The 24,406-nt window shown below is 38.7% G+C and overlaps 1 protein-coding gene across 4 annotated transcripts in view; it reads right to left on the bottom strand.

Moving 5' to 3' along the window:
* The window catches only part of MYRFL (myelin regulatory factor like), a 127,360-nt gene that overhangs the window by 74,220 nt on the left and 28,734 nt on the right, over window positions 1-24,406 (bottom strand). For all 4 annotated transcript variants that reach the window (XR_008300338.1, XM_053226491.1, XM_053226490.1 and 1 more), the window contains exons 2-5: window positions 19,870-19,960; window positions 2,488-2,555; window positions 2,132-2,390; window positions 1,156-1,247 (exon numbers count right to left, since the gene is read on the bottom strand). Coding sequence is in view for 3 of the 4 variants with exons in the window: in XM_053226491.1 (XP_053082466.1) it covers window positions 1,156-1,247; window positions 2,132-2,390; window positions 2,488-2,555; window positions 19,870-19,960 (510 nt within the window). In the remaining variant the exon portion in view is untranslated. The remainder of the gene's footprint in view (window positions 1-1,155; window positions 1,248-2,131; window positions 2,391-2,487; window positions 2,556-19,869; window positions 19,961-24,406) is intronic.

Here is a 24,406-nt window from a genome sequence, read left to right as displayed (position 1 = left end):
ACTTTAGCCTTTTGTGTCTCAAGCGTTGAATAAGAAAAACCAAGCACCCTGCTGGCCAGAGTGGATCCATGTGAAAGAAAAGGCAGTGACAGGTTTGGTTCATGCAAGGGCCCAATACCCAGCACAGTTCTGCCACAGCACTCCCAGGGAATGGCCCCGTGTGGGCCTTGGCTGAAGGACCCTCCAGCCCATGCTGGAGCGGAGGCCAGCCATCCCTGAAAGGACCAGCAGGCTCCATGGGCACAGAGGACCAGCACTTGTCATAAGGCTGTGAAAGACAAAGGCAGCAACTCAAGCAGGTGAGGAAGCCACCACATCACCTTTCAGGGCAGTATAAACCTCTGGAATTGGGGGACAATAGTGGGAGGGAGAGCTGGAAGACAGAAATCTTGACCTTCCCGTCAAGCTGTTGCATGTGGGAATAAAAGAGATGTACCCTGAATCCAGGGTTCTATTCACATTGCCTACATCTGATTATTTACAGGGGCTAACAGAATTGGCATGGAGCATTTTCCTTTCACCCAATAAGTGCCATAGCATCTCTTCTGAAAGCTCAAGCCTTCAGACTCCAAATCCCCAATTTGTTCATAACTTGAAAAGGTCTCTAAGCTTGAAACACGATGTGTCACATATTGTAGAAGGCAAAAAATAAGGTAGTCTCACCACTTGGGCATCATGAGTCTGCTGAAAGACTTCGCAAATGATCTTACAAAATTTCAAAGACCTACTTGGGAGCCGCTAACCTGAAGCAGATGCTAGAGGAGCTCAGCTCTCTACCTTCCTGCCCCACTGGAGAAATCTTCCCAGGTCTGCTTCTCAGAGTACCCTCCACGAGCAGGCAACACTGAAAGCCTGTTCGGACGGCAGAATCTCAGAGCCCACCTCAAGCCTACTGAATCAGAACCTTGCCCCTAAAATTGAAAGGACCGGCATTTCATCTCCACCAAAGAGAGAGACAATGGCACCTCTTCCTAGGAGAGAAGGACCTACATGACCCCACCGAAGACTGCACGAAACTGTATGTCAAAAGGAAAGAAAGAAACTCCTATCCTTGCCCTTCTATGAGAGAGAAAATCATTCTGTAGAGCTACTGCAAGACTGGTCAAAATCCCCGTCTTAATGGCGAAAGCAGAGATGGGCCCCGGGTTGGCTCACTTGGTCTGGAGTGGTGGGCCCACACCTGATGGTCCCCGGAGTCCTCCAGCGCCTGTGTGCACTTCCTCTTCTTGGTTGGTGGCAACAAGGCTCTAAAATCAAGAACCCAAAATGCAGGTTAGGAGTTTGTGCTCTCCATGTTACGTTAAATCAGATTCAATTTCCCAGGTGTCTTCTCTCAGACTTCTTAAGACTAATTCCAGTTAGCTAAGATTCCTTGAGCCCTACTGGTGTGCAACACTAGGTTGTGCATGAGTGGAAAGAGCAAGCTTCTGTTCCAGAAACCCGCGAGTCTGAAACTTAGTTTCCCAATATCCAATGGATGGGAGACTCACCTACCTGAAAAATAAACTGCCAATGTTTCCAAAGGCAGAGAAGATATTGAGACAGAGAAGTTAAAATATAGTATATGAACTTATATATAAATACAGTATAGACAAGATAGTGTTATAGTATACTTATAAATGTAAGTATATAAAATATGTATCCATTTTACACCTGACATTTTTTTTTCACATGGAACTTCACCACAATTTTTGATGACCTCTACTCTCCTTGCCATTCTGTAGATTCAGAAGAAAGAATAAAAGACAAAAAGGAGAAGAAGGAAAAGAAAGAAAATTAAAACGCATATTAGTTCATGCTCAATATTTACTGAGGACTCTATGTATTAATTCACAAATTACTTGCGTATTCTAGCTAAGACTACAAATGTAAATAGTGCTTTCTCCATCACTCAGAATGTCTCTCTCTATTTCTGACATTTTCACTTTCCATCGAACGAGGACTTTGGGTTTAGCGGGTTTTTAGTTAAAAGACGGCCTAAAGCCAAGAGCGCTGGGGCCTTGCCGTGTCTGATATATGTCTCAACACCGCCATCTCCTGGAGAGAGAACGCCACTGTTCATTCTTTACCGGCACTGCGGGGGGTGCTGGCTGCTCTGAGGTCTTTCATAACTAAATATCTTGCCCTTTACCCAGGGCTGTGGCACAGAGGCTGCTGATGGTAAGAACGGCTTATCCCCGGACGGCAGGACACGCAATGGTCCGGGGGGGTCGTAAGATGACCGAAGCCTGGATAGCAGTCGTGGACGCCGCTGTGGGTGCCGGCAGAGTTGCTCATTTCACACGAGCTCTGCGGCAGCTGCGCAGGCAGCGAGTCAGGTGCAGCCGCGGAGTGGAGAAAAGTAGCTGGAGTCCTCCCGGCTGCAGGTCTCACTGCTGGGCAGCATGCACCTGGGGGAACACACAGGTGAGAAGAGCTCTCTTTCTGACCACCCAGAGTCCAAGAAGAGGGACGCTGCAAGGCGTGCTAGAGGCAGATGGCACTCACCTTTGATCTGCGGAGGAGAACAGGAGTCTGACGCAGAATAAGGTGGAGTATCCGGAAGCTGCCCTTGCCTGAGGATTAGAGACATGCATTGCTTTTTGTTGTAACCTGTGCGGTCATTATACCCTGGCCACAAATGGGAGGCACCGCTGGGTACAACACACAGTGCACCATGGGGACCAAAGCCCACCAGGACACGCCTGGTGTCATGTGTTAAGTGAATGGGCTTTGAGTCAGACAGACCTGGGTTTGGGCCCCAGCTCTTCCACTTCCTAGCTGTGTGTTCGTGAACAAAACCTTAGTCCCCGTTTCCTCACCTACCATGTGGAAATAATCATCATGCCTTCCTCATAACACTGTTGAGAATTAAATGAGATACTATGTGTAAAACCCATAACATAATTACCCCCAAATGTAGTGCATGCTCAATACAGTTTAATTAACCGTATTGTTGGCTTCTTAACGTTCTTGAAGCTCTTATACCAGAGAGAAGGTTGAGCACACTGTTTAGGCTAAAGCACTGTGAAATGTCACCACTAAAGCAATGGTTTTCCATCTGTGCTCTGGGAAATCCCACAGAGATTGGAATGAGCTCAGTGATTTTACAAAAGAAAAAATTTAAATGCCTGGGGGAAAAAATCATAACTTTTTGTTTTATAGATTGAGGTGCAAGTAAAATTTCATTTAAGAAAAAAATGAGTACCACCACTAAAAAAGTGTGAAATCTTCTGTTCCAAAAAACCTACAAGTCCCTTATGGCTCAGAAACTCCATGATTCTAAGTCATTCATAAGCACTACCACCCTCTACTTGATTCTCCTGCTGGAAGAGTAAGCTATCGTGTTTTTCTTGGTTGATTAAGATTTCAACCTCGTACAATGAAAAGTCTGTTTTTATTATTTATTAGAAAAGTTAGGTTTTCGGGGCACCTGAGTGGCTCGGTTGGTTAAGCGTCTGACTCTTAATTTCAGCTCAAGTCATGATCTCACGGTTTCTAAGATTGAGCCCCACATTGGGCTCTACACTGACAGCACAGAGCCTGCTTGGGATTCTCTCTCTGCCCCCGCCCCTGATTGCATGCTGTCTGTCTCTCTCTCAAAATAAATAAATATTAAAAAAAAGAAAAGTTAGGCTTTCTCCTCAAATTAGTCTTTTATAATTTATTCGCTCTTTATGAGTAACAGAAAACCTTCCTCCAAAAACACCGCCTTCCTCCAAAAATGCCACCAAAAATGAAAGTAAAGGAATAAAGAGGCATAAACACAAAAGGACATAGAGTACCTGTGCAGAGAGAGTGTACAACAAGACTATATTTTAATAACATTGTGGCACACTGAAGTAGGATGGATGGTAACTTGAATTAGTAGAATGGAAAAGGCAAAAACAAGACTGCCTGGGGAAGGCAGAAGGGACATAGGAGCCAACAAGAAGTTATCCAATTTTAATACAACTTCAGAAAAGCCCAAGACATTGGAGTCACCAGGAACCTCTGAGTTCAGGCTGAAGGTGGAGCTGAAAACAAAAGAATTGATTGAAACCTTGATTAAAGAATGGTTGGATCCTAAGAGTAGCTTTCCCAGCCTGTACAGCCAGACAACTACCTCCATCACTGCAACGCAAGTTGGAAAGTTTTACTCTCTGAAGAAACAGATCCAGGGAGATTGCAAAACTACTGAGCTAAAAATGGAAGGATTCATTAAAAGTCTAAATACCGAACCCTGAGAGCCTTCTTCAACTTGACTTTGTAGGCATCCGAGCAGATTTCCTACCGTAGGAAATTGAAAGATTGTTCCCCAGAAAAGTTGAATGACCTCAAGGGAAAAAAGGATATTTTGAAGTTACCCCCCCCCCCCCAAACATAGCCAATCCCCGCTTGATCACTCTATGATGAAACGCATCCTTTGAAAATAATGGTTTGCAAACAGAACGTCTTACACAGGAACAAAAGATGAAGGACTAGACATTTCCAGAAACCTTTAACATTAAAAACAAAGAACAAGCAAATAGATAAAGAAGGGATGCAAAAAAAAAAAAAAAAATCCACAAAAAGCTCTTCTGCTTCTCATATGACTGGTAAGCTCCTACCAGACCTGACCCTTCCATAAATAAAAACTGTGAACTCTGAAAAATTTAAAACAACAACAACAACACAACACAAAACAAAACAAAAAACAATCTGCCTGAAAACACTGGAAAGTGGTCAAAAGCAAGAAGATTCTGGAGGGACACTGAAACTTGGATGAAGGAAATAGCATAAGGTAAATCACTTATTTACAGCTTTTAGCCTCAGGCCCAGTTGATGGCAGACTCACAGAACAGCTAAAACTCTGATAGAAACACACAAACTTTCTGACCTAAAGAACCAGAGAACAGAGTTGGGGGCAAACAGCTGCTTAAAGTGAAAGGGAAATCTTGGGGAAAAGAGATTCAGAGAGGAGAAACCCTAGACTCTGTATAAAAACTCTGGCCAAATGTCTGGCTGACTCCTGAGCCATCAATGTATGGGGCTGACTATACACAGTCCAACCAAAAACAAAACAAAACAAGACAAAAAAAAAAAAAAAAAAAAAAAACAACTGAACAAATATTTGAGCTGCTGCACAGGAGACAGAGTTTATATTTGAGTTTAAAGAAAGTAACCGCTTGGAAAGCAAAAGTATATATACTTTTTAGAGGAATGTAAAAAGAAAAAAAAGAAAAACCCAGACATTCACAATTTCCAGAATACAATTAAGAATTACTCAACAAACAAAGAACCAGGAAAATATGGCCTAGCCTTGAGGAAAAGAACAATTATAAGACACCAACCCAGAGATGATTTAGATATTGGATTAGCACACAAATCCAGATTTTAGTAGCAGCAATTATAAAAACAGCTGTTACAACTAAGCCTAATGGAGGAGAGGATAATGTGTTTGTAAAGAATAAAAAAATACAAAATCTTAGCCAATAAATAGAAACTAAAAAAGAACTAAATGGAAATTCTAGAATTGAAAAAATTTAGAAATGAAAATAAAAATAGAAAATGAAAAAATGCCTAGGTGGTGTAGCAGAATAACTTGAAGAAAATCAACAGGGATGATCCAACCTAAAGAACAGAGAGGGAGAAATGAATTTAAAAAGAGGGAGAGAAAAAGATTCATGAACCATGGAGAGGACATAACAGAAAAATAATTAAAGATATAGTGACCAAAACCTTCCCAAATTTTGCAAAGGACATAAATTTATAGGTTCAAGAAGATCGACAAATCCTAAGCAAGATATAGAGAAAACCACACATAGGTCATCAGAGTCAAATCAGTGTAAAGCAAAAATAAAGAGAAACTTTCAAAAGTAACCAGAAAAAAAATATTACATGTAGAGTAACAGTGATTCAAATAACCAATGACTTCTCATCAAAATCTCCAGAGGCAAGAAGACAGTACAACAGTATCTTTAAAGTGCTGGAGAAAATCAAAACTGACAATCTAGAATTTCAAATATGATGAAAATATCCTTCAAGAATAAAAGCAAAATAAAGACATTTTCAGATTAAAAAAATTTTAAGTAAAACCATAAATAGGCATGCACAATAAGAAATGTTAAAGACATTATTTAAGGCTAAAGGAAAATGATATCAGATGGAAACTTGAAACTTTAGGAAGGAATGTAGAGAATAAAAAAATATATATATCTAAATAAAAAACCATTTTTTCTCAGTTTCTTTAAAATACATAGGACTATTTAAAGCAAAAATTATGACATTATCTTGTAGCATTTATAATGTATGAAAGTGTAACACTTATGATAACTATAGCATAGAGGAAGGGAGTCGGGGGTAAAATAGAATTATACAGTTGAAGGTTTCTACATTTTATGTAAAGTGGTACAATATTAATTCATTAACTCTAAGTAGACAGTGAAAAGTTAAATGATTCAAAGAAGTATATAGGTACGGTCAGAAGATAAAATGGAATTCTAATACAGTAGGAAAGTAGTTACAAAGAAATAAGAAATGGATAAAAAGACAAATAATAAAATTGCAAAATTAAATACATCATCAATAATTGCATTAAATGTTAATGGATTAACGACTCCAATAAAAGGTAGAGATTGTAAGAATGGGTTTTTAAAAAGCAAGACCCAACTTTATGTTGCCTGCAAGAAACACTTTAAATATAAACACTCAGGTAAGTTGAAAATTAATGGAGAAAAAAGTGTATGAGAAGGCAGAAGTGACTTCATGGATAATAGGTAAAATAGACTTCATAATAAAGAGCACTACTAAAAATAAAGAGGCTCATTCCACAATAATAGTTCTTTCATTAAGAAGGCATAGCAGGGGCACCTGGGTGGCTCAGTCAGTTAAGTGGGTCTGACTTTGGTTCAGGTCATGATCTCACAGTTCATGAGTTCAAGCCCCGCGTCGGGCTCTTTGCTGACAAGCTCAGAGCCTGGAGCATGTTTCGGACACAGGAGCCTGTGTCTCCCTGTCTCCCACTCTCCCACTCATGCTTTGTCTCTGCCTCTCTCAAAAATAAATAAACATTAACATTTTTTTTAAAAAAGAAGCCATAGCAATCATGATTGTTTCTTTAATAGCTTCAAAATACATGAAGCAGAATTTGCAGAAATAAAAGGAGAAATAAATAATTGTACAATCATAGAGATTTTAACATCCCTCTCTTATCAATTGATAGAAATAGGTAGTACAAATTGATAGAACAAAAAAGTCAGTAATGACAAAGATCATCTGAGAAATTTCTTTAGGGAGAAAAGGAATTGATGTGTTTTAATACTGAGAGGAATTTGGCAATTCTCTTCAGAGAATTTGTGGGAAGAATTAATGATAGTTATATTCAAAGTCAAGAAAATCATGAAAACAAGACTAGGTTTGAGAAAAACAATAAGTTCAAGAAAGAAAATATAATTGTAATAAATAATATGTGAACACATAGTGGTAATAATGTAAGCCCTGGCTACTGACCTAACCAAAAATTTTATACAACTTTATGATATTGGGAGGCTGGTGCTAGAAGTGGATGTCAGATGTGGTATAAGAAAGTTAAATCCTCTCTGAAGATGATATTAAGTTCTAAAATACATAAAGCAAGAATAGCAATATAAAACACCATTCCGATATAAAGTGGTAGAAATCTCTAAAAGAGTTGGAAAGTATCTGCCTCTAGGAGAGCCAGACTCAGAAACATGGTGAAAACTAGGGCAGAGGATTGCTGATTTTCATTATAAGCCATATACCCACAGTTCTATTTGACTTCTTAAATTCTGCACATGTATCACTTCTATAGATTTATAAATTAAATTTTTTGATTGGCTCTCTGATTTCACAATTCCACATTCAAGATTCTAGGCAGTTGTTACCTTTACATTAGTGGCACCACTGAATTCAATAACGTTAATAAAAATTAAAAATCAGAAGTAAATTATCAATTCACTCGAGAAATATGCATGGAATATTTTATGTAGGAATACAGGCATGGAGAATCAAAGGTCCCTGTGTTGAGTGGCAGCAACATATGGGGATGGTTTCAAAATGAAAACACTGACATTTTTTAATGCTTTCCTTACAGTTTACTCTCCCTTCCAAAACTCACCACAGCTACTCCTTTATTTCATTGCATTCCATGCTTGATGCATTTTATAGTATTGAGAAAAATTTTACAGTCCTTTTAAGAGAATCTGAAGGAAGAATTAATGACAGCTACCTCTGAAACTGAGCAAATTGTTAAAACAAAGGCAATAGTTAACTTTAAGAAAAATACTTTTGTTTGGGACTGTTAATGAGCTGTTAATCTCCTCTTTACACCCAGTCATGCATATTAGACTGTTTTGGCCTTTGTGTTCTCAATTTTCCTATTATGCTAAAGTGATTTCCATGAAGTGGACTTGGAAAGGAACAGAATCATGGATCACTCCTTCAGTGGTCATCTTTGTCTCCACCTTCTGTAGGAGATAGTTGTAATAATCAAGAGATTCTTAGCTACTAATAAAAAATGAATAATTTGCCTTCTAAATCTCCTCTGCTCAGATATATAATTTGTTTCTGTGTTTGGGAGGATATATGGATAAATATGGTCTCCTGGGGGTTGAATGCTATGCAAACTGAAGGAGGGAGTGCAAAATAGACTCTTCTTTCCAGCTGGTGAGATTATATGTATATCCATGACAACTGCATACTGTGCCCAAAGCAGCCAATATTTCTCTCAGATTGTAACCAGGCTTGACCAAGTTTTTATTGAGTGGCTACTATGTCCTCATGACTATACCAGGCACTGCGTGGGAAATACAGTATTGAGACATGGGCTTCATGTGAATGCCCAGCTGGGATTACTCACAATCCAATCCCCAGTTTTCTTTGATGATTCCCCTAGTGCCTTCACACACCAACTGCGCCTTCTCTTAAACTCTATTGCACAGTGATCTCAACTCAGCACAGTGCTTGGTACAGAGTTGGTACTTAATAAATATGAATGACTGCTTTTTTATACAACATATGACCATAAATATGTTATATATATATAACATATTGTATATATATGTATGTATATATATGTATGTATATACATGTATATGTATATGTATGTATATATATATACATATATATAATATATATATATATTCATATATTTAAAGATGGCTTTCCTGACCACCCAATCAAAAATAATGGCCTCCCTACCCCCTTTTCCTATTCCTTCACCTTCTAATGCTTATTTTTCTTCATCTTACTGAATGACTTTACACTAAATTCTGCCATTATTTGCCATTATTCTGACATATGCCATTGTCTTTCTTTTCCCGCTACAGCAGAATGACAGCAGTGGAGCATCAAGAGTGAAGGCAGGGGAACAGCTCACCCCAGGAACAGGCAATAAGGAAATGTATTGTCTGTTGGGAACTTAAAAACAATACTTAAACCTACAAAAAGCCAGTGTGCTTTTTATTATCACCATGCACCACCAACTCAGAGAAAAATTCCTGGGTGTCCTGCCAGGGCAGACTGCTTCCCAACACACTGCCCTTGGTAAACCATTAGCAGCAATTTCATCTGTTTGGTTCACTGTTGTACCCCATCAACCAACTAGAGAAATAACTGCTATTGAAAATGCTTTCTCCAATGTTTTAAGTATGGGATTTACCCTCCCACATGGATATCTGCATTAAGAATATGTCTTAATACTGTGTGTATATATGTGTGAGTGAGTGAGTGAGTGCGTGTGTGTGTGTGTGTGTGTGTGTGTGTTCTGCATAGTGCCCCGGTAGTGAACATGTCATAGGCACACAATAAATACTTGATCGAGCTTGGTTAGAGCTTGTACCCACTACCTGGAAGTTGGGATGAGCAAGAGTCTTGGCAGAAATGTTGTCAGTAGATAAGGTAGCCCAAGAAAATAATTTCTTGACAAGGCAAAGGAAGTATGATGTCACCCCACCCCTCCAGCCCTTTATTGGCAAACTGCAAGGACCCTGAGCCTCTTACTGCCACTCCTCTGCTGCTTTAGAAATAAACTTTTATGGAGAACCTGTTCTGGTCCAAGCACTGAGCTCCCCCTTTGCATGTGTTATCTTATCGAAGCTCTGGACCATCACAGGAAAGGCTATGCCCCTATTCCACAGGCAAAGAAACTAAGACTTGATGCAGTTAAATAACTTATCCAAGGTTATTCATCTGGCAAGTAGTCAAGCTGGAGTCAAATGGTCTCCCACCAGAGTTAATGCTCTAACGAACACAGTGATTTAAATACAGACTATCCTGGGGTCCCTGGGTGGGTCAGTCGGTTAAGCATCTGACTTCGGCTCAGGTCATGATCTTGTGGTTCGTGAGACTGAGACCCTGCATCAGGCTCTGTGCTAACAGCTCAGAACCTGGAGCCTGCTTCGGATTCTGTCTCTCTCTCTCTCTGCCCCTGCCCTGCTTGCACTCTGTCTCTCTCTCTCTCAAAAATAAATGAACATTAAAAAAAATTAAAATAAATTAAATAAATACAGACTCTCCTAATCAAATTAATTACTATAGGTGATTTCACTTCCCACAAATATCTTTAGAATGGAGACACTGCCAGTAACGTTTCAGCACAGGATTCTGTTTAGCCTTCTCCTACTGCATCAGTTTGAACCCAGAAGCCAAGCTGGTCACACAGCCTTTGACAAGCTCGTCTCACAGAACTACACGTTACCTCACCCCTTTCACAACACCACAGTAAAGAGCTTATCAGCCCCACTCCACTGGCGGCAGAACGAAAGCACGCAGCTGGTCATTGACTCCTAGCTCATTTTGCCGTCCAACCCCAATGAGCCAAGTCCTAAGTAAAACCCAGAATAAGCTCCATCATTAGAATGAAATATTGATTGCAGTTGATTCCTCACAGACTTAATGTGCCTTTAAGGTCCCCCTCCTGTGAAGTCACCCATTCAAACCTGTGAATAGGTGTTACCTCAGTGCCCTCAGCTAGTTCTCTCTTACTCCACAATCAGGACCCCAAGGCCAGCTTAAAGCCTGATATGATATGACCCCCACAGAGCACACTTACTCAAACCATGCTAAATCATTTGGATCGGAACATAGGAGGGGATGGGGAAGGAGGCATGTTTATGTGACCTAAAGCAGGGCTTCTCAAATTATAATGTGCATGTGAATCCCATGGGCATCTCATGAAAAATGCAGATTTTGTTTCAGCTTTTCCAGGGTAAGGTCTGAGATGCTACATCTCTGGCTCACAGGTGATACGGGTGCTGCTGCTCCCTGACCCACACTTAGAGAAAAGAAAAGAAGCAGGTGAACCTCTGGGCATTTTGAAAGAAATAAAGCCTGTTTTCAGATTCACTAGTCCCTTTTCTGGAGTCTTCCTTTCACACACACACACACACACACACACACACACACACACACACTTCTTGTCCTTTTTTCCTGCATCCTCCAGGGTTTATGCTATCTCTTAAAGCTCTACCCACCCTCCCTTCAAGCAGCTCTCCACACCTAGACATTTCCCAGTATGTCCACCACAGCTTACCTGTGTACCTAGTAGGTAACTGGCTGGCTAACCTAGGGAAATCAGAGGACTTCAGCCTGCTCCTCCTGGGCAGACAGCTGCCCTGGACTCTGCCACACAAGGAAACAAAGGGTTAAGGGCAATATTTAGAAATTTCCATGTGCTGACAGGACTGTCCCAGCTCAACATACCAATTAGATTTACACAGAAAGATGAGAAAGTCCTGAGCAGCATATCTCAGTGCTCATGTATGAGTGCATGCCTCCCAAAAGGGGTTCATGGCCAATAAATTTGAAAAACACTGCATACCATTTCCCTTCTTCAGTTGCACATTAGCATATCAAAAGCTCTGAAAAGTCCTGCAGTGAAGTTCATTTAATATTTTTTTAAGCCAGTTCATTTGCTCATCATGGAACTTTTGTTTTTTTATTTAAAAAATTTTGGGGCGCCTGGATGGCGCAGTCGGTTAAGCGTCCGACTTCAGCCAGGTCACGATCCCGCGGTCCGTGAGTTCGAGCCCCGCGTCGGCTCTGTGCTGATGGCTCAGAGCCTGGAGCCTGCTTCAGATTCTGTGTCTCCCTCTCTCTCTGCCCCTCCCCCGTTCATGCTCTGTCTCTCTCTGTCCCAAAAATAAATAAACGTTCAAAAAAAAATTTTTAATGTCTATTTATTTTGACAGAGAGAGTGAGACAGAGCATGAGCGGGGGGAGGGGCAGAGAAAGAGGGCCATACAGAATCTGAAGCAGGCTCCAGGCTTCGAGCTGTCAGCACAGAGCCTGATGCAGGGCTTGAACACACGAACCACGAGATCATGACCTGAGCTGAAGGTGGACACTTAACTGACTGAGCCACCCAAGTGCCCATGAACTTTTATTTTTTTCCCACAACATCTCATGGGACCAGTTTTCCATACAGCATTTAGGGGTACCTGTTTTACAGGGCCAATAATTCCAATTCCATTTTTTAATATGACTGAGACATGGAAATCTCCCTATGAGATTTAAACTGGCTCTCATCAATTTTGCAGCCCAGTAGTCTCAGATCGCTTAGGAAAAGAGTTGTCACTGACATTTTTTAAGGCACAATTCATAGGCAATATAATAGAGAGGAAGTAACTCAGGATTGGTAGAAACTCAAGTTTCAATCCCAGATCTGCTACTTATTAGCTGTGAGCCCAGGCAAGAAAATCTACATCTCAGGGCTGTTATGAGAAATGCAATAACCTGCAAAAAAGAGCCGGGTATTTAGAAATACTCAACACTTGGAATATTTGAATAGGCTGCACAGATGTAATCATCATTGAACCACCTGAACAGCCCCATGGTCATGGACTGGAACTGTTTCCACTTGTTCTCTCTCTGACTTTTATTGCAGCCTCATTTAATGCAGCTGAGCAGTTTTTATCAAGCAATGACAGGTTATCTGATCATAGGACTTTTCTTTAATGGGCATGAACTCTGACAATCTTTGCAAACTATGGCTCAGATCCATCCTGAGTCACATCTTTTGTCAGATAATTTTAGATGCATTGAATGTATTTCCCTGAGATTCACATCCTCCTAAATATCACCTAATTAATGTAAAAGCTGCATATGGAAGAAAGGGCATGTGTTGGAGAGCCAGGTACATTTTAATCCCAGCTTTGCCACTTATTGACCTGTGGACTTACTCTCGTTCCACCTCCATATTTATAAAATGTAGATATTATTGTTTCTATTTGGCAAATTTGTTCAGAGAATGAAATGTGTAAAATAAAAATCAAATGTGTAATTAAATAAATGAATATGTAAAACACAAAGAACATTGCCCATTGCTTGGTAAGCGCTCAATAATATTAATTCCCTCCTCTACCTCTCTTACACCCAACCACCCCTAAAGGTAGAGAATGAATCTGGTTAGGCAAACCAATAGTGATAGCCCATGAGGAGATAACTCTGGTTCTACAGGAAGGACCATTATTATCATGGAGACTAAGATCATATGGCAGATTTCAGACTTCCCAGATAAGAAGACCATTCTTTGAATAAGACTTTTGTTCACTTCTCCCCACCAAACAGCCAAAATTCTTTCTGCTAGTTATAAAAGTGATCCAGATGATTAGAACCCAGGTAAAATTAGCTGTACTTTCTCTTAAGGAGCAGTTACATAGAAGAGAGACTAGACAATTTCTGGCAGATTGTTTCCAGGCCAGAGATGGAAAGGATACATCCTGCCCAGTCTTCCTACAGGGACTCACATCAGTGGTTTGGATGGAGTGAGGGGGAATGTAAGGGCAGGCACAAGGGTAATTAGTGTCTAGGTTCAACCCACGCAGTGCCTATAGCAGAAGAGCTGGCTCAGAGTGTGGGCTCACACATTTGGCAACCCACTAGCTGTGTGTGTGTGTGTGTGTGTGTGTGTGTGTGTGTGTGTGTGTGTTTAACTAGCTTGCAAAATGTTGAGCTGCCTTTTTTCCATGGTCATTTGGCAAGGATGTTCTTGTTGGCAAACAGCAGCAAGAGTCAGGTACCAGAGATATCCACAAATAGGTTTTCTCATTACTGAGATTCTGGTCTGGTTTCATTCTTTTCACATGGGAGAAGAGGGAGGGCATTTTCAGGTATGCCAAGATAGGGTTAATAACAAAATGAAAATAACAGAGGAGGGTCAGTGAACTTAAAGACAGTGAATCAATAGAAATTATCTAATTTGAACAACAGAAAGAAAAGAAATTGAAAAAATAAGTCAACTGAGACTCCAGGAACCCATACAGTATCAAAGGTCTAACATTTGTATCACTGGAGTCCTAAAAACATGTAAGAAAGACATTATTACAGAAAAACAAATATGAAGAAATAATAGCTGAAAACTTCCTGGATGTCCTGAAAATTTACAAATTCAGCACATACAAATGTGCTATAAATTTACAAATTCAGAAACAATATAATCCCAAACAATATAATCTCAAAGAAAACTATGCCCATACCCAGCCACATCATAATAAAACTGCTGAAAACCAAAGATAAAATATCTCACAGTCAGAGAAAAATGACATATGCAAAGGAAAAATGATTCAAATAACTGTCTATTTCTCATCAGAAACCATGAAGGTCAGAAGACAGTAGGTCAAAATTTTTTAAATGTTGGGGAAAGAAGTATGAATTCTAAATCCACAATCATTCTTGAAGGCTTAATATTCCTCTCACACTAATAGATGAAAGCAGTAAAAAAATCAGCAAGGATAGAGATAACCTGAACAACAATGTCAACCAACTTAACCTAATTAGCATTTATAGAAGATATTACCCAACAATAGCAGAATGCACATTCTTTTCAAGTGCACATGGAAAATTTACCAAGATAGACTCTATCTTGGGTCATGAAGCAAGTCTTAACAAATTTAAAAGAATTAGAATCATACAAATTATGTTCTCTGTCCATAAGAGAAATAAAGTTGAAATCAGTAACAGAAAAACATAGAAAAAAATCACACATATTTGGAAATTAAGAAGCACAGTTCTGGCAACCCATGAGTCAAAGAGGTGGCCTCAGGAAAATTAGGAAATATTTTAAGCCTGAAGAAAATTAAAATATGTCAAAAACTGAAGCAGGCAGCTAAAGCCATAGAGAGAGGGAAACGTACACATCAAATGCTTATATTAGAAAACAAAGAATGATCTCAAATCAGGAACTAAGTTTCCACCTTAAGAAACTAGAAAAAGAAGAGCAAACTGAACCTAAAGCAAGCAAAAGAAGGAAATAAAGAGTAAAAATCAGTGCTACTGAAAACTAGCACAATACAGAAAATCAATGAAACCAAAAGCTGCTAATAAAACTTTTAAGTGTCTAACCAGATTGATCAAGAAAAAAAAGAAGATAAAAAAAGCATATCATCAATATGATGAACAGAAGAGGAAATATCACTACAGACTCACCAGTCTGTAAAGGGCTAATAAGAAATACTCTGAACTGTGTCCATATTTGAAATGGACTTACTCCTTGGGGGCAACAGAGAAGGAAGACCAACTACCAAAATCACTAAGCAGAAAGAGATAACATGAATATTCTTATATCTATTGGATAAATTTAATCTGTAGTTAAGATCTTCCAACAAAGCAAACTACGGGCAAAGATGGTTTCACTGGTTAAGTCTACCAAATATTTAAAGAGGAAATAAATCCAATTCCACACAATCTTACCCAGAGAATTTAAAAGGGTGGAACCCTTCCCAAATAATTTTAAGAAGCTATTTTACCCTGACACCAAAGCCAGAAAAACACCATCTATGAAAACTTCAGATCAATATCCTCATGAATGTAGGTGCAAAATCCTCAACATAATACTAGTAAATTGAACCTAGCAATACGTGTAAAGACAATACCTCACAACAAACTGAGGTTTATCCCAGGAATATAAGGTTTGTTCAAAATTTAAAAGTTAAGGAGAGGAAGCAGGAGCAGAAGAGAATCTCCCTCAGTTAAAAAAAAAAAAAAAAAAAAAAAAAAGCACTGGGGCACCTGGGTGGCTCAGTCAGTTAAGCAACTGACTCTGACTCTTAGTTTTGGCTCAGGTCATGATCTCATGGTTGTGGGTTTGAGCCTTGCATCAGGATCTGTGCTGACAGCACAGAGCTTGCTTGGGATTCTCTCTCTCCCTCTCTCTCTGCCCTTTCCCTGTTTACGCTCTCTCTCTCAAAATAAATAAAAAGACATTTTAAAGGGGGGAAAAAAGCATTGTATCATAATCAATAATTTTAAAAAACTGAATAATGGCTCTCTTAGATCAGGGACAGGGCAACATTATACCCAAAGTCCTACCCAGTGCAATGAAGCAAAAAAAAAAAAAAAAAAAAAAAAAAAAAGAAGTATCTAAAGGCATAGAGTTTGGGATATAAAACTGTCCTAATTTGCATATGACATCATTGTAAACACAGAAAATCCCAAAAAATCTATAAAAAAAAAAAAAAGATCTTAGAACTAATAAATGACTTCATTAAGTTGCAGGACCTAACCAATATATAAATATCAATACTATTTTTATATGTTGGTAATGAATTATTGGAACCTAAAACTGAGGAAAAAAACTATTATTTATAATACCTCAAAGAGAAACATGAAATATTTAGACATAAATCTAACAAAATATGTGCAGGATTTACATGCTGAAATGTATAAAACATTGATGAAAGAAATCAAAGAAGGCCTAAATAAATGGAGAGATATATCATGTTGATGGATCCGGAGATTCAATTTTGTTAAGATACCAACTTTCCACATATGGATCTCTGAGCTTAATACAATTCTAATCAAAATCTCAGCAGGACTGTACAGATACCAACAAGAGAATTCTAATATTTATATGAGAAATCAAAGGAACTAGAATAGCCAAATTTTGAAAAAGACAGATTTGGAGCACTTACACTATATGATTTCAAGACTTATAATAAAAGCACAATAACCAAGATAGAAATCAGAGTTTTGTTTTGTTTCTCATCTTCTCCCTTTTCCTCATCTGTTTCTATTCTGTCTCTTAGGGCTGAAAAGTAGGGGGGAATTTTTATGTGCAGAAAATATATCCCTTAAAAATAGAAATTCCCTGGGGTGCCTGGGTGGCTCAGCTGGGTTAAATGCCCAAATTCAGCTCAGGTCATGATCTTGCAGAATGTGGGTTCAAGCTCCATGTCAGGTTCTTTCTGTGTTGTCAGTTCAGAGCCTGGAGTCTGCTTTGGATTCTATGTCTCCCTCTCCTTCTCTGCCCCTCCCCTGCTCTCTCTCTCTCTCTCTCTCTCTCCCTCTCTCTCTCTCTCTTTCAAAAATACACATTAAAAGAGGATATTTGCAAATGAGAAGACATTTATTAAAAAAACAGATGTTCTCTATTAGTCATATCCTATATTCCCACTGCCTCATGTTATGTCTGATTTATCTTCACTGTGTGACAGAGTTGTTTTTTTTTCTCATCTTCTCCCTCTCCCTCATCTGTTTCTATTCTATTTCTCAGGGCTGAAAAGGGGGGAGACTTCTAGCCAGAAAATATATCTCTTAAAGATAGTGTAGTATTGGCAGAATGATGGGCACATAGATCAATGGAACAGAATATTTGTCTGGATATAGATCTACATAAATATGGCCAATTGATTTTTTGCTAGATAAAAAATTCTACTGATTTTTTACTAAAAGTAATTCAATGGAGAATGGTTATTAAACAAATAAATCTGGAATAATTGGACATCCATACACAAGGAAATTAATCTCAACTTATATCTCAAACTTTACACAAAAATTAACTCAAAATGGATTATAGGCTTAAAAGTAAAATGTAAAACTCTAAAACTTTTAGAAGGAAACAGAAGAAAATTTGGGGGAACTTGGAGTAGGCAGTATCTATATTGCATAGATATAAAGCTTAAACTGTATAGGAAAAAATGGATAAATTGGACATTATAAAAATTTTAGGGGCGCCTGGGTGGCCCAGTCCAGTTGAGCATCCGACTTTGGCTCAGGTCATGATCTCACAGTTCGTGAGTTCGAGCCCTGCATCGGGTTCTGTGCTGACAGCTCAGAGCCTGGAGCCTGCTTCAGATTCTGTGTCCCCCTCTCTCTCTGACCCTCCCCCGCTCATGCTCTGTCTCTCTCTGTCTCTCAGAAATGAATAAATGTTAAAAAAATTTTTTTTTTAATTTTTAAACTTTTGTTCTGGGAAAGACACTGTTAAAAGAATGAAAAGTTACAGACTGGGAGAAAATATTCACAAATCACAAATCCAACGAAGTTCTTATATACAGAATATTTAAACAATTCTCTAAACTCAAAGGTAAGAAAACTTCAATGGGCATAAAATTTGAACAGACACTTTACCAAAGAAAACATACAAATAGCAAACAAGCACATTAAATGATACTCAACATCATCCATCATTAGGAAAATGCAAGTTAAAACACAGTGAGATACCACTATAGAATGGCTTTTTATTACAGAACAGCTATAAGAAAAAAATTTTCAACTGATAATACCAAGAACTGGCAATAAAGAGAAGCAATCGGATGTCTCATATGCTGCAGGTGGTAATGGCAAATGGTATGGCCACGCTAGAAAATTTGGCAATTTCTATAAAGTTAAGCTTACACTTAAAATACGACCCAGGAGTCTTTATTCTAAATATTACCCTATAGAAATTAAAACTCTTGGGGCACCTGGGTGGCTCAATCAGTTGTGTCTGACTTTGGCTCAGGTCATGATCTCAGCTTGTGAGTTTGAGCCTCGCATCAGGCTCTGTGCTGACAGCTCGGAGCCTGGAGCCAGCTTCAGATTCTGTCTCCCTCTCTCTCTGCCCCTCCTCCACTTGCACTCTGTCTCTCAAAAATAAACATTAAAAAAAAAAGAAATTAAAACTCTTGACCACATAAAAAACTATGCATTAATATTTAAAGAAGCTATTCGTAATTGTCCCAAACTGGAAATAATCCAGTGGGCAAGTGGATAAACAAAATGTATTATAAACAGTCAACAGAGTCTTTCTCAGAAATAAAAAGGAATGAACTATCGATCAAAGACTTTATGCTTAGTGAAAGAAGCCATACTAAAAATGTTATATACCATAGATTTCATTTATGTGACATTCCAGAAAAGCAAAACTATAGGGACAGAGAACAGATCAACTGTCACTAAGGTCTTGGGATGGGTGATAAGTTTCCCTTATGAAGCATCAGGGAAATGTTTCAGGTGAGGGAGCTATTGTTTGTGCTGATCATGATAGCAGTCTACAACTCTATGAATTTGTCAAAACTCACAAAACTATATACAGGACAAAAATTTAATATTACTGTATGTAAATTAAAAATAAAAGAAAGCTGAAGTAGCTATGTTATTATCAGAATATAAGAGCAGAAATCAATGAAATACAAAACAGAAAAATGATTAGGAACATAAATTTAACCAAAGCTGGATCTTCAAAGGGTTTGAAAAACTGATGAACCTCTTGCCAGATGGATCAAGAATAAAAAGACACAAATTGCTGATATCAAGAAGAGCAAAAGGATCATCACTACAGATTCTATAGACATTCAAAGTAAAATAAGGGAATATGATGAATGACTTTATGCCAGTGAATTTGACAACTTAGATGAAATCAGTAAATTCACTGAAACACATAAACTGCCTAAGCTGACAACTACCAATAGATAACCTGAATAGCCCAGTATCTAGTAAAGACATTGAATTAGAAAGGGAGGACCTTCCTATAAAGAAAACTCCAGGCCCAGCTGACCTCACTCAGTGAAAACTGCCAAAGATTTATAGAAGAAACATCAACTCCATCCATGCCTTTCTGGAAAACAGAAGAGGAGAGAACACTTCCTAGTTCACTTAACTATCTCATAACTTTTAAAACATCAAATGGAGAGCAGTACTTTCATTACTTACAAGGCCCCCAGATCGAAATCATTGCCCAAGAATTCCTCCAGCAGACTTGTATCCAGCGTTGGGTTCCCCAGACTGTCACTGGTCCCGTGAGCTGCGAAGGCAAATTGAAAATCTTGAGATTCATGAAGATTTCAGAATGGCTAACAGCTAAAGATATTGACATGGCTACACCCAAGAATTTTAAAGCAACTAAATGGCATAATACATTTACTGAGAGTGTGATCTTTCTTCCATTCAAATATTTTCTTAGAAATCTTTTTAGATTTACTCTCCTTCCCTGCCTAAGGCTGGTGTAGGTACCCTTTTTATGTGCCTCCATTAACACCCTGTGCTTTGCCTTATACACTATTATAATTGCTTGCCTTTGTGGCTGTTTCTCCATCTAAAGTCTTTAGGAGCAGGGGTGTTGTCCTTCTTAAAGTAGCCACATGAATCTATGGTATAAAAAAGGCAGCAATAAACATTTATGGGATGGATGTATGCATATATGGATGGATGATGGATGGATGGATGGATGGATGGATGGATGAAGTAAAGGCAGGCAGACAGGAAGGAAGGAAGGAAGGAAGGAAGGAAGGAAGGAAGGGAGGGAGGAAGGTGGGATGGTTGGGCAGATTATTTCCAGTTAAGCTCAACAAGAAGTTCAGTATCTTGCTTCACATTTTTGTTAGACTTCACAAAATGTAACACAATATTTCTATCCTTTTCCTTGATTTAAAAAAATGAAAATAAACTCACTGGTTTCTTTCTGATAATAATAAAGATGTTAGAATTTAAAAAGAATATAAAACATAGGAATATATAATAAAGAAACAAAACAATATTTGTAGAAATATTTGTAGAACAATTTGTAGAAACAATATTTGTAGAAAATATGACTCTATACCTAGTAAATTCAGGAGAAAAAAGTGACAACAATTCAAAATAACCGGAAAACTCAATAGAGTAGTTGATTAAAAGTAAAAAAATAATTACCTCCTTACACACAAAAAATAACCAATCAACAATTCTGATAAATATAGTGCAGAAGATTCCATTCAAAATGACAAAAAGTATAAAATACCTAAACATATATTTGGGGACAATATTAAAAAAAAACTCTATGAGGGGTCATAGGAAGAGATTTGAACAAATGGAAAGACATTGATCTTAGACTAAAGGATTCAGTATCATAAAACTTTTACTAGACATTATTGATAACATCTGCCAAACCCATATATTCATTTTCTAAGAACTTTACCCTTGTGAAAATAGTCTCTAGCAGCCATATTTGTAACACAACCTCTACAGGCACCTGAATCAGGAAGAACCAATCCATTGGTTAGCCAGTGACCAATTCAATTACTTCTCCTAAGAATTTGAACTAGATTTTATTATTTTTTTAAAATGTTTACTTATTGGACTCTTAAAAACTGAGAACAAACTGAGGGTTTTGGGGGGGTGGGAGGGAGGGGAGGGTGGGTGATGGGTACTGAGGAGGGCACCTTTTGGGATGAGCACTGAGTATTGTATGGAAACCAATTTGACAACAAATTTCCTATATTGAAAAAAGTAAAAATAAAAAAATAAATGTTTACTTATTAATTTTGAGAGAGAGAGAGAGATAATCCCAAGCAGGCTTTGTGCCATTAATGCAGAGCCCAACACAGGACTCAATCTCACAAACCCTGAGGTCATGACCTGAGCCAAAATCAAGAGTCAGATGGTTAACTGGCTGAGCCACCCAGGTGCCCCGAACTAGACTTTAGAGCTGATGATTGAGATAAGTCATATGATTATTAGGCAAACTAGAGTATAATAGTCTAAATATCTCCATAACATTAACCCAGGTCCTTCTTGATTTTTTAATCCTTCCTAAAGCCTGGTTGTTTGACTTTTATTCCAATTACATGACAAACTCTTGCATATACCCTATTAACCCCTTTGAACTGGTTTGTGTGTTGCCTGAAATTAATCCCCGAATTAGAGTGTTCTGAAGTTCTTCTAGAAGAATAAATAGTCAAAAATCACCAGAAAAATTATGGAGGAGGAGGTAAATAAATATTGAGACATACACGCAAGGACACATCAAAGGATGTAGGATATATCCAGGATATATCAAGAAATATCACATATACATGTAACATATTAGGACTTTAAGCACACAATAAACAAATCCTTTGACAGCAGTGAGAAAAGAGTGATTATTCAATAAAAGTTTTGGGGACCACTGGTTAGACATATGAGGGGTAAAATATGGATTATTTTCCTACTTCCACACCAAAATTCCAGATAGAGCAAAAATTCCAACATAAATAAATAAAACTATAGAAAGGAGTGTGAGTTAATATTCTTATGATCTTGGGGTGCCTGGGTGGCTTAGTCAGTTAAGCATCATACTTCAGCTCAGATCATGATCTCATGGCTCATGGGTTCGAGCCCCATGTTGGGCTCTGTGCTGACACCTCGGAGCCTGGAGCTTGTTTCAGATTCCGTGTCTCCCTCTTTCTCTCGGCCTCTCCCCCACTTGCACTCTGTCAATCTCTCTCTCAAAAATAAATAAATGTTAAAAAAATTTAAAGAATATATTCTTATGATCTTAAGATAAAGGTTTCTCCAAACACAGTCTAAAAGCCAAAAATTATGATGAAAAAGATTGATAAATTTAACTTTGTGCATTTGTTGAGAGGGAAAGAATTTTTAACAATTTATTTTGAAATAATTTCAAACCCAAAGAGAAGCTACAGGAACTCACTTGCACCCTTCACTTATATTCACCAATTATTAACTTCGTGGGTTTTTTCCTAGGCACAATTTAATATATAACACATCAACTGTCTAGCCCCCACACCAATATCCCTCATGTAATCCAGTTCCTTGTATTCTTCCAGGGGCAAGGGACACTCACATTCAGATCACAGCACTAGTGACAGGAGGACCATCATATGTTTAGCTTTTGGCTTTCTACTTCACCAATTAAAATAAAATTTTTAAAATCTTGAGCACCTCCCAAATGGGAAACATTGATGGATATCAGAGACAGGTGGAAGAGAGGGAGGAAGAAAGAGAAGAGGAGGGAATGAGAAGAGAGATCACCCACTTTTTTCAGTGACATAAACTAAGAGGGAAATAGATGGAAGATATTCTTAAGTGTTGCGATGGTGAGAAATGACCTCATAGTATATACTGGAGTTTAGTCTTGAATGAGATGTTAAAGAAAGAATAGGATGGAGATGAGCAGGGGAAGACATATTCGTTCTATCACTGATTCAACTAATATTTATCAAGCACCTACCAGGGCACCTGGGTGGCTAAGTCACTTGAGCAGTTGAATGTCTGACTTCAGCTCAGGTCATGATCTCACAGTTGGTGAGCTGGCTCGCTGCTGTTAGTGCAGAGCCCACCTCGGATCCTCTGTCCCCCTCTCTCTGCCCCTCCCCTGCTTGCACTCTTCTAAAAAAAAAAAAAAAAGCACCTACCAAGAGGGGGTAAAACAGACAAAAAGACAAATTCCCTCAGGGGGCCTGAATTCTAAGGGAGGGAAAAGTGGCATCAATGGGGGCCAGGGGAGGACCGATGTGACATATAAGAAACAATAAGTAAACAGGATATTTTCATAAGAAAGTGAAACAGAGTGATATGATAAGCTGCAGGCTTATCATATCAGAAGGAAAGAGTTCCTTCTGATTGGAAGGGCGTCTCAGAAAAGAGCCAGCCATGCAAAGACCAAGAGCAGAGCATGGAAGGCAGAGGAGAACAGGAAGGGCAAGAGCACAGGGCCGGCTTGAGAAACAATTCCAGGGTGGCTAAAGCACAGCAGCACAAGGAAGGGGCTAGGGGAGGTGGTCAGAGCAATGGGAAGCCTTTTGAAAGCGATATGATACACTTGACATCTTTAAAAGTTTTCCTCCCTACAGCCACTGTGACAAACAGTATGGAGGTTCCTCAAAAAATTAAAAATGGAAATACCATCTGATCTAGCAATTCCACTACAGGTTATTTACCCAAAGAAAATAGAAACATTGATCTGAAAAGTTATAGGGGCACCTGTGTGGCTCAGTCAGTTGAGCATCCGACTTTGGCTCAAGTCATGACCTCGCAGTTTGTGAGTTCAAGCCTCACATTGGACTCTCTGCATCAGTGCAGAGCCTGCTTTGGATCCTCTGTCCCCCTCTGTCTTTGCACCCTCCTGATCGCTCTGTCTCTCCCTCCAAAATAAGCATTAAAAAAAATAAAAGATACATGCAACCCTATGTTTACTGCAGCATTATTTACAATATCCAAGATATGGAAGCAACCTAAGTATCCATCACTGGACTAATAGATAAAGAAGATGTGGTATATATCTACAATGGAATATTACACAACCACAAAAAGGATGTGATAGTGCTATTGGTGACAACATGGATGGACCTAGAGGGTACCATGCTAAGTGAAATAAGTCAGACTGAGAAAGACAAATACCATATGATTTCACCCATGTGTGGAATCCACAAAAAATAAATGAATAAACAAAAAGAAAAAAAAAAGAAGGCCATTCTGGTTGCTTTGTGGGAAA

Source organism: Acinonyx jubatus, chromosome B4, assembly GCF_027475565.1.
Source record: "Acinonyx jubatus isolate Ajub_Pintada_27869175 chromosome B4, VMU_Ajub_asm_v1.0, whole genome shotgun sequence".
Classification (NCBI taxonomy): Eukaryota; Metazoa; Chordata; class Mammalia; order Carnivora; family Felidae; genus Acinonyx; species Acinonyx jubatus.
The sequence above is the reverse complement of the archived record's forward strand: the minus strand, read 5'-3'. Positions and strand labels throughout refer to the sequence as shown.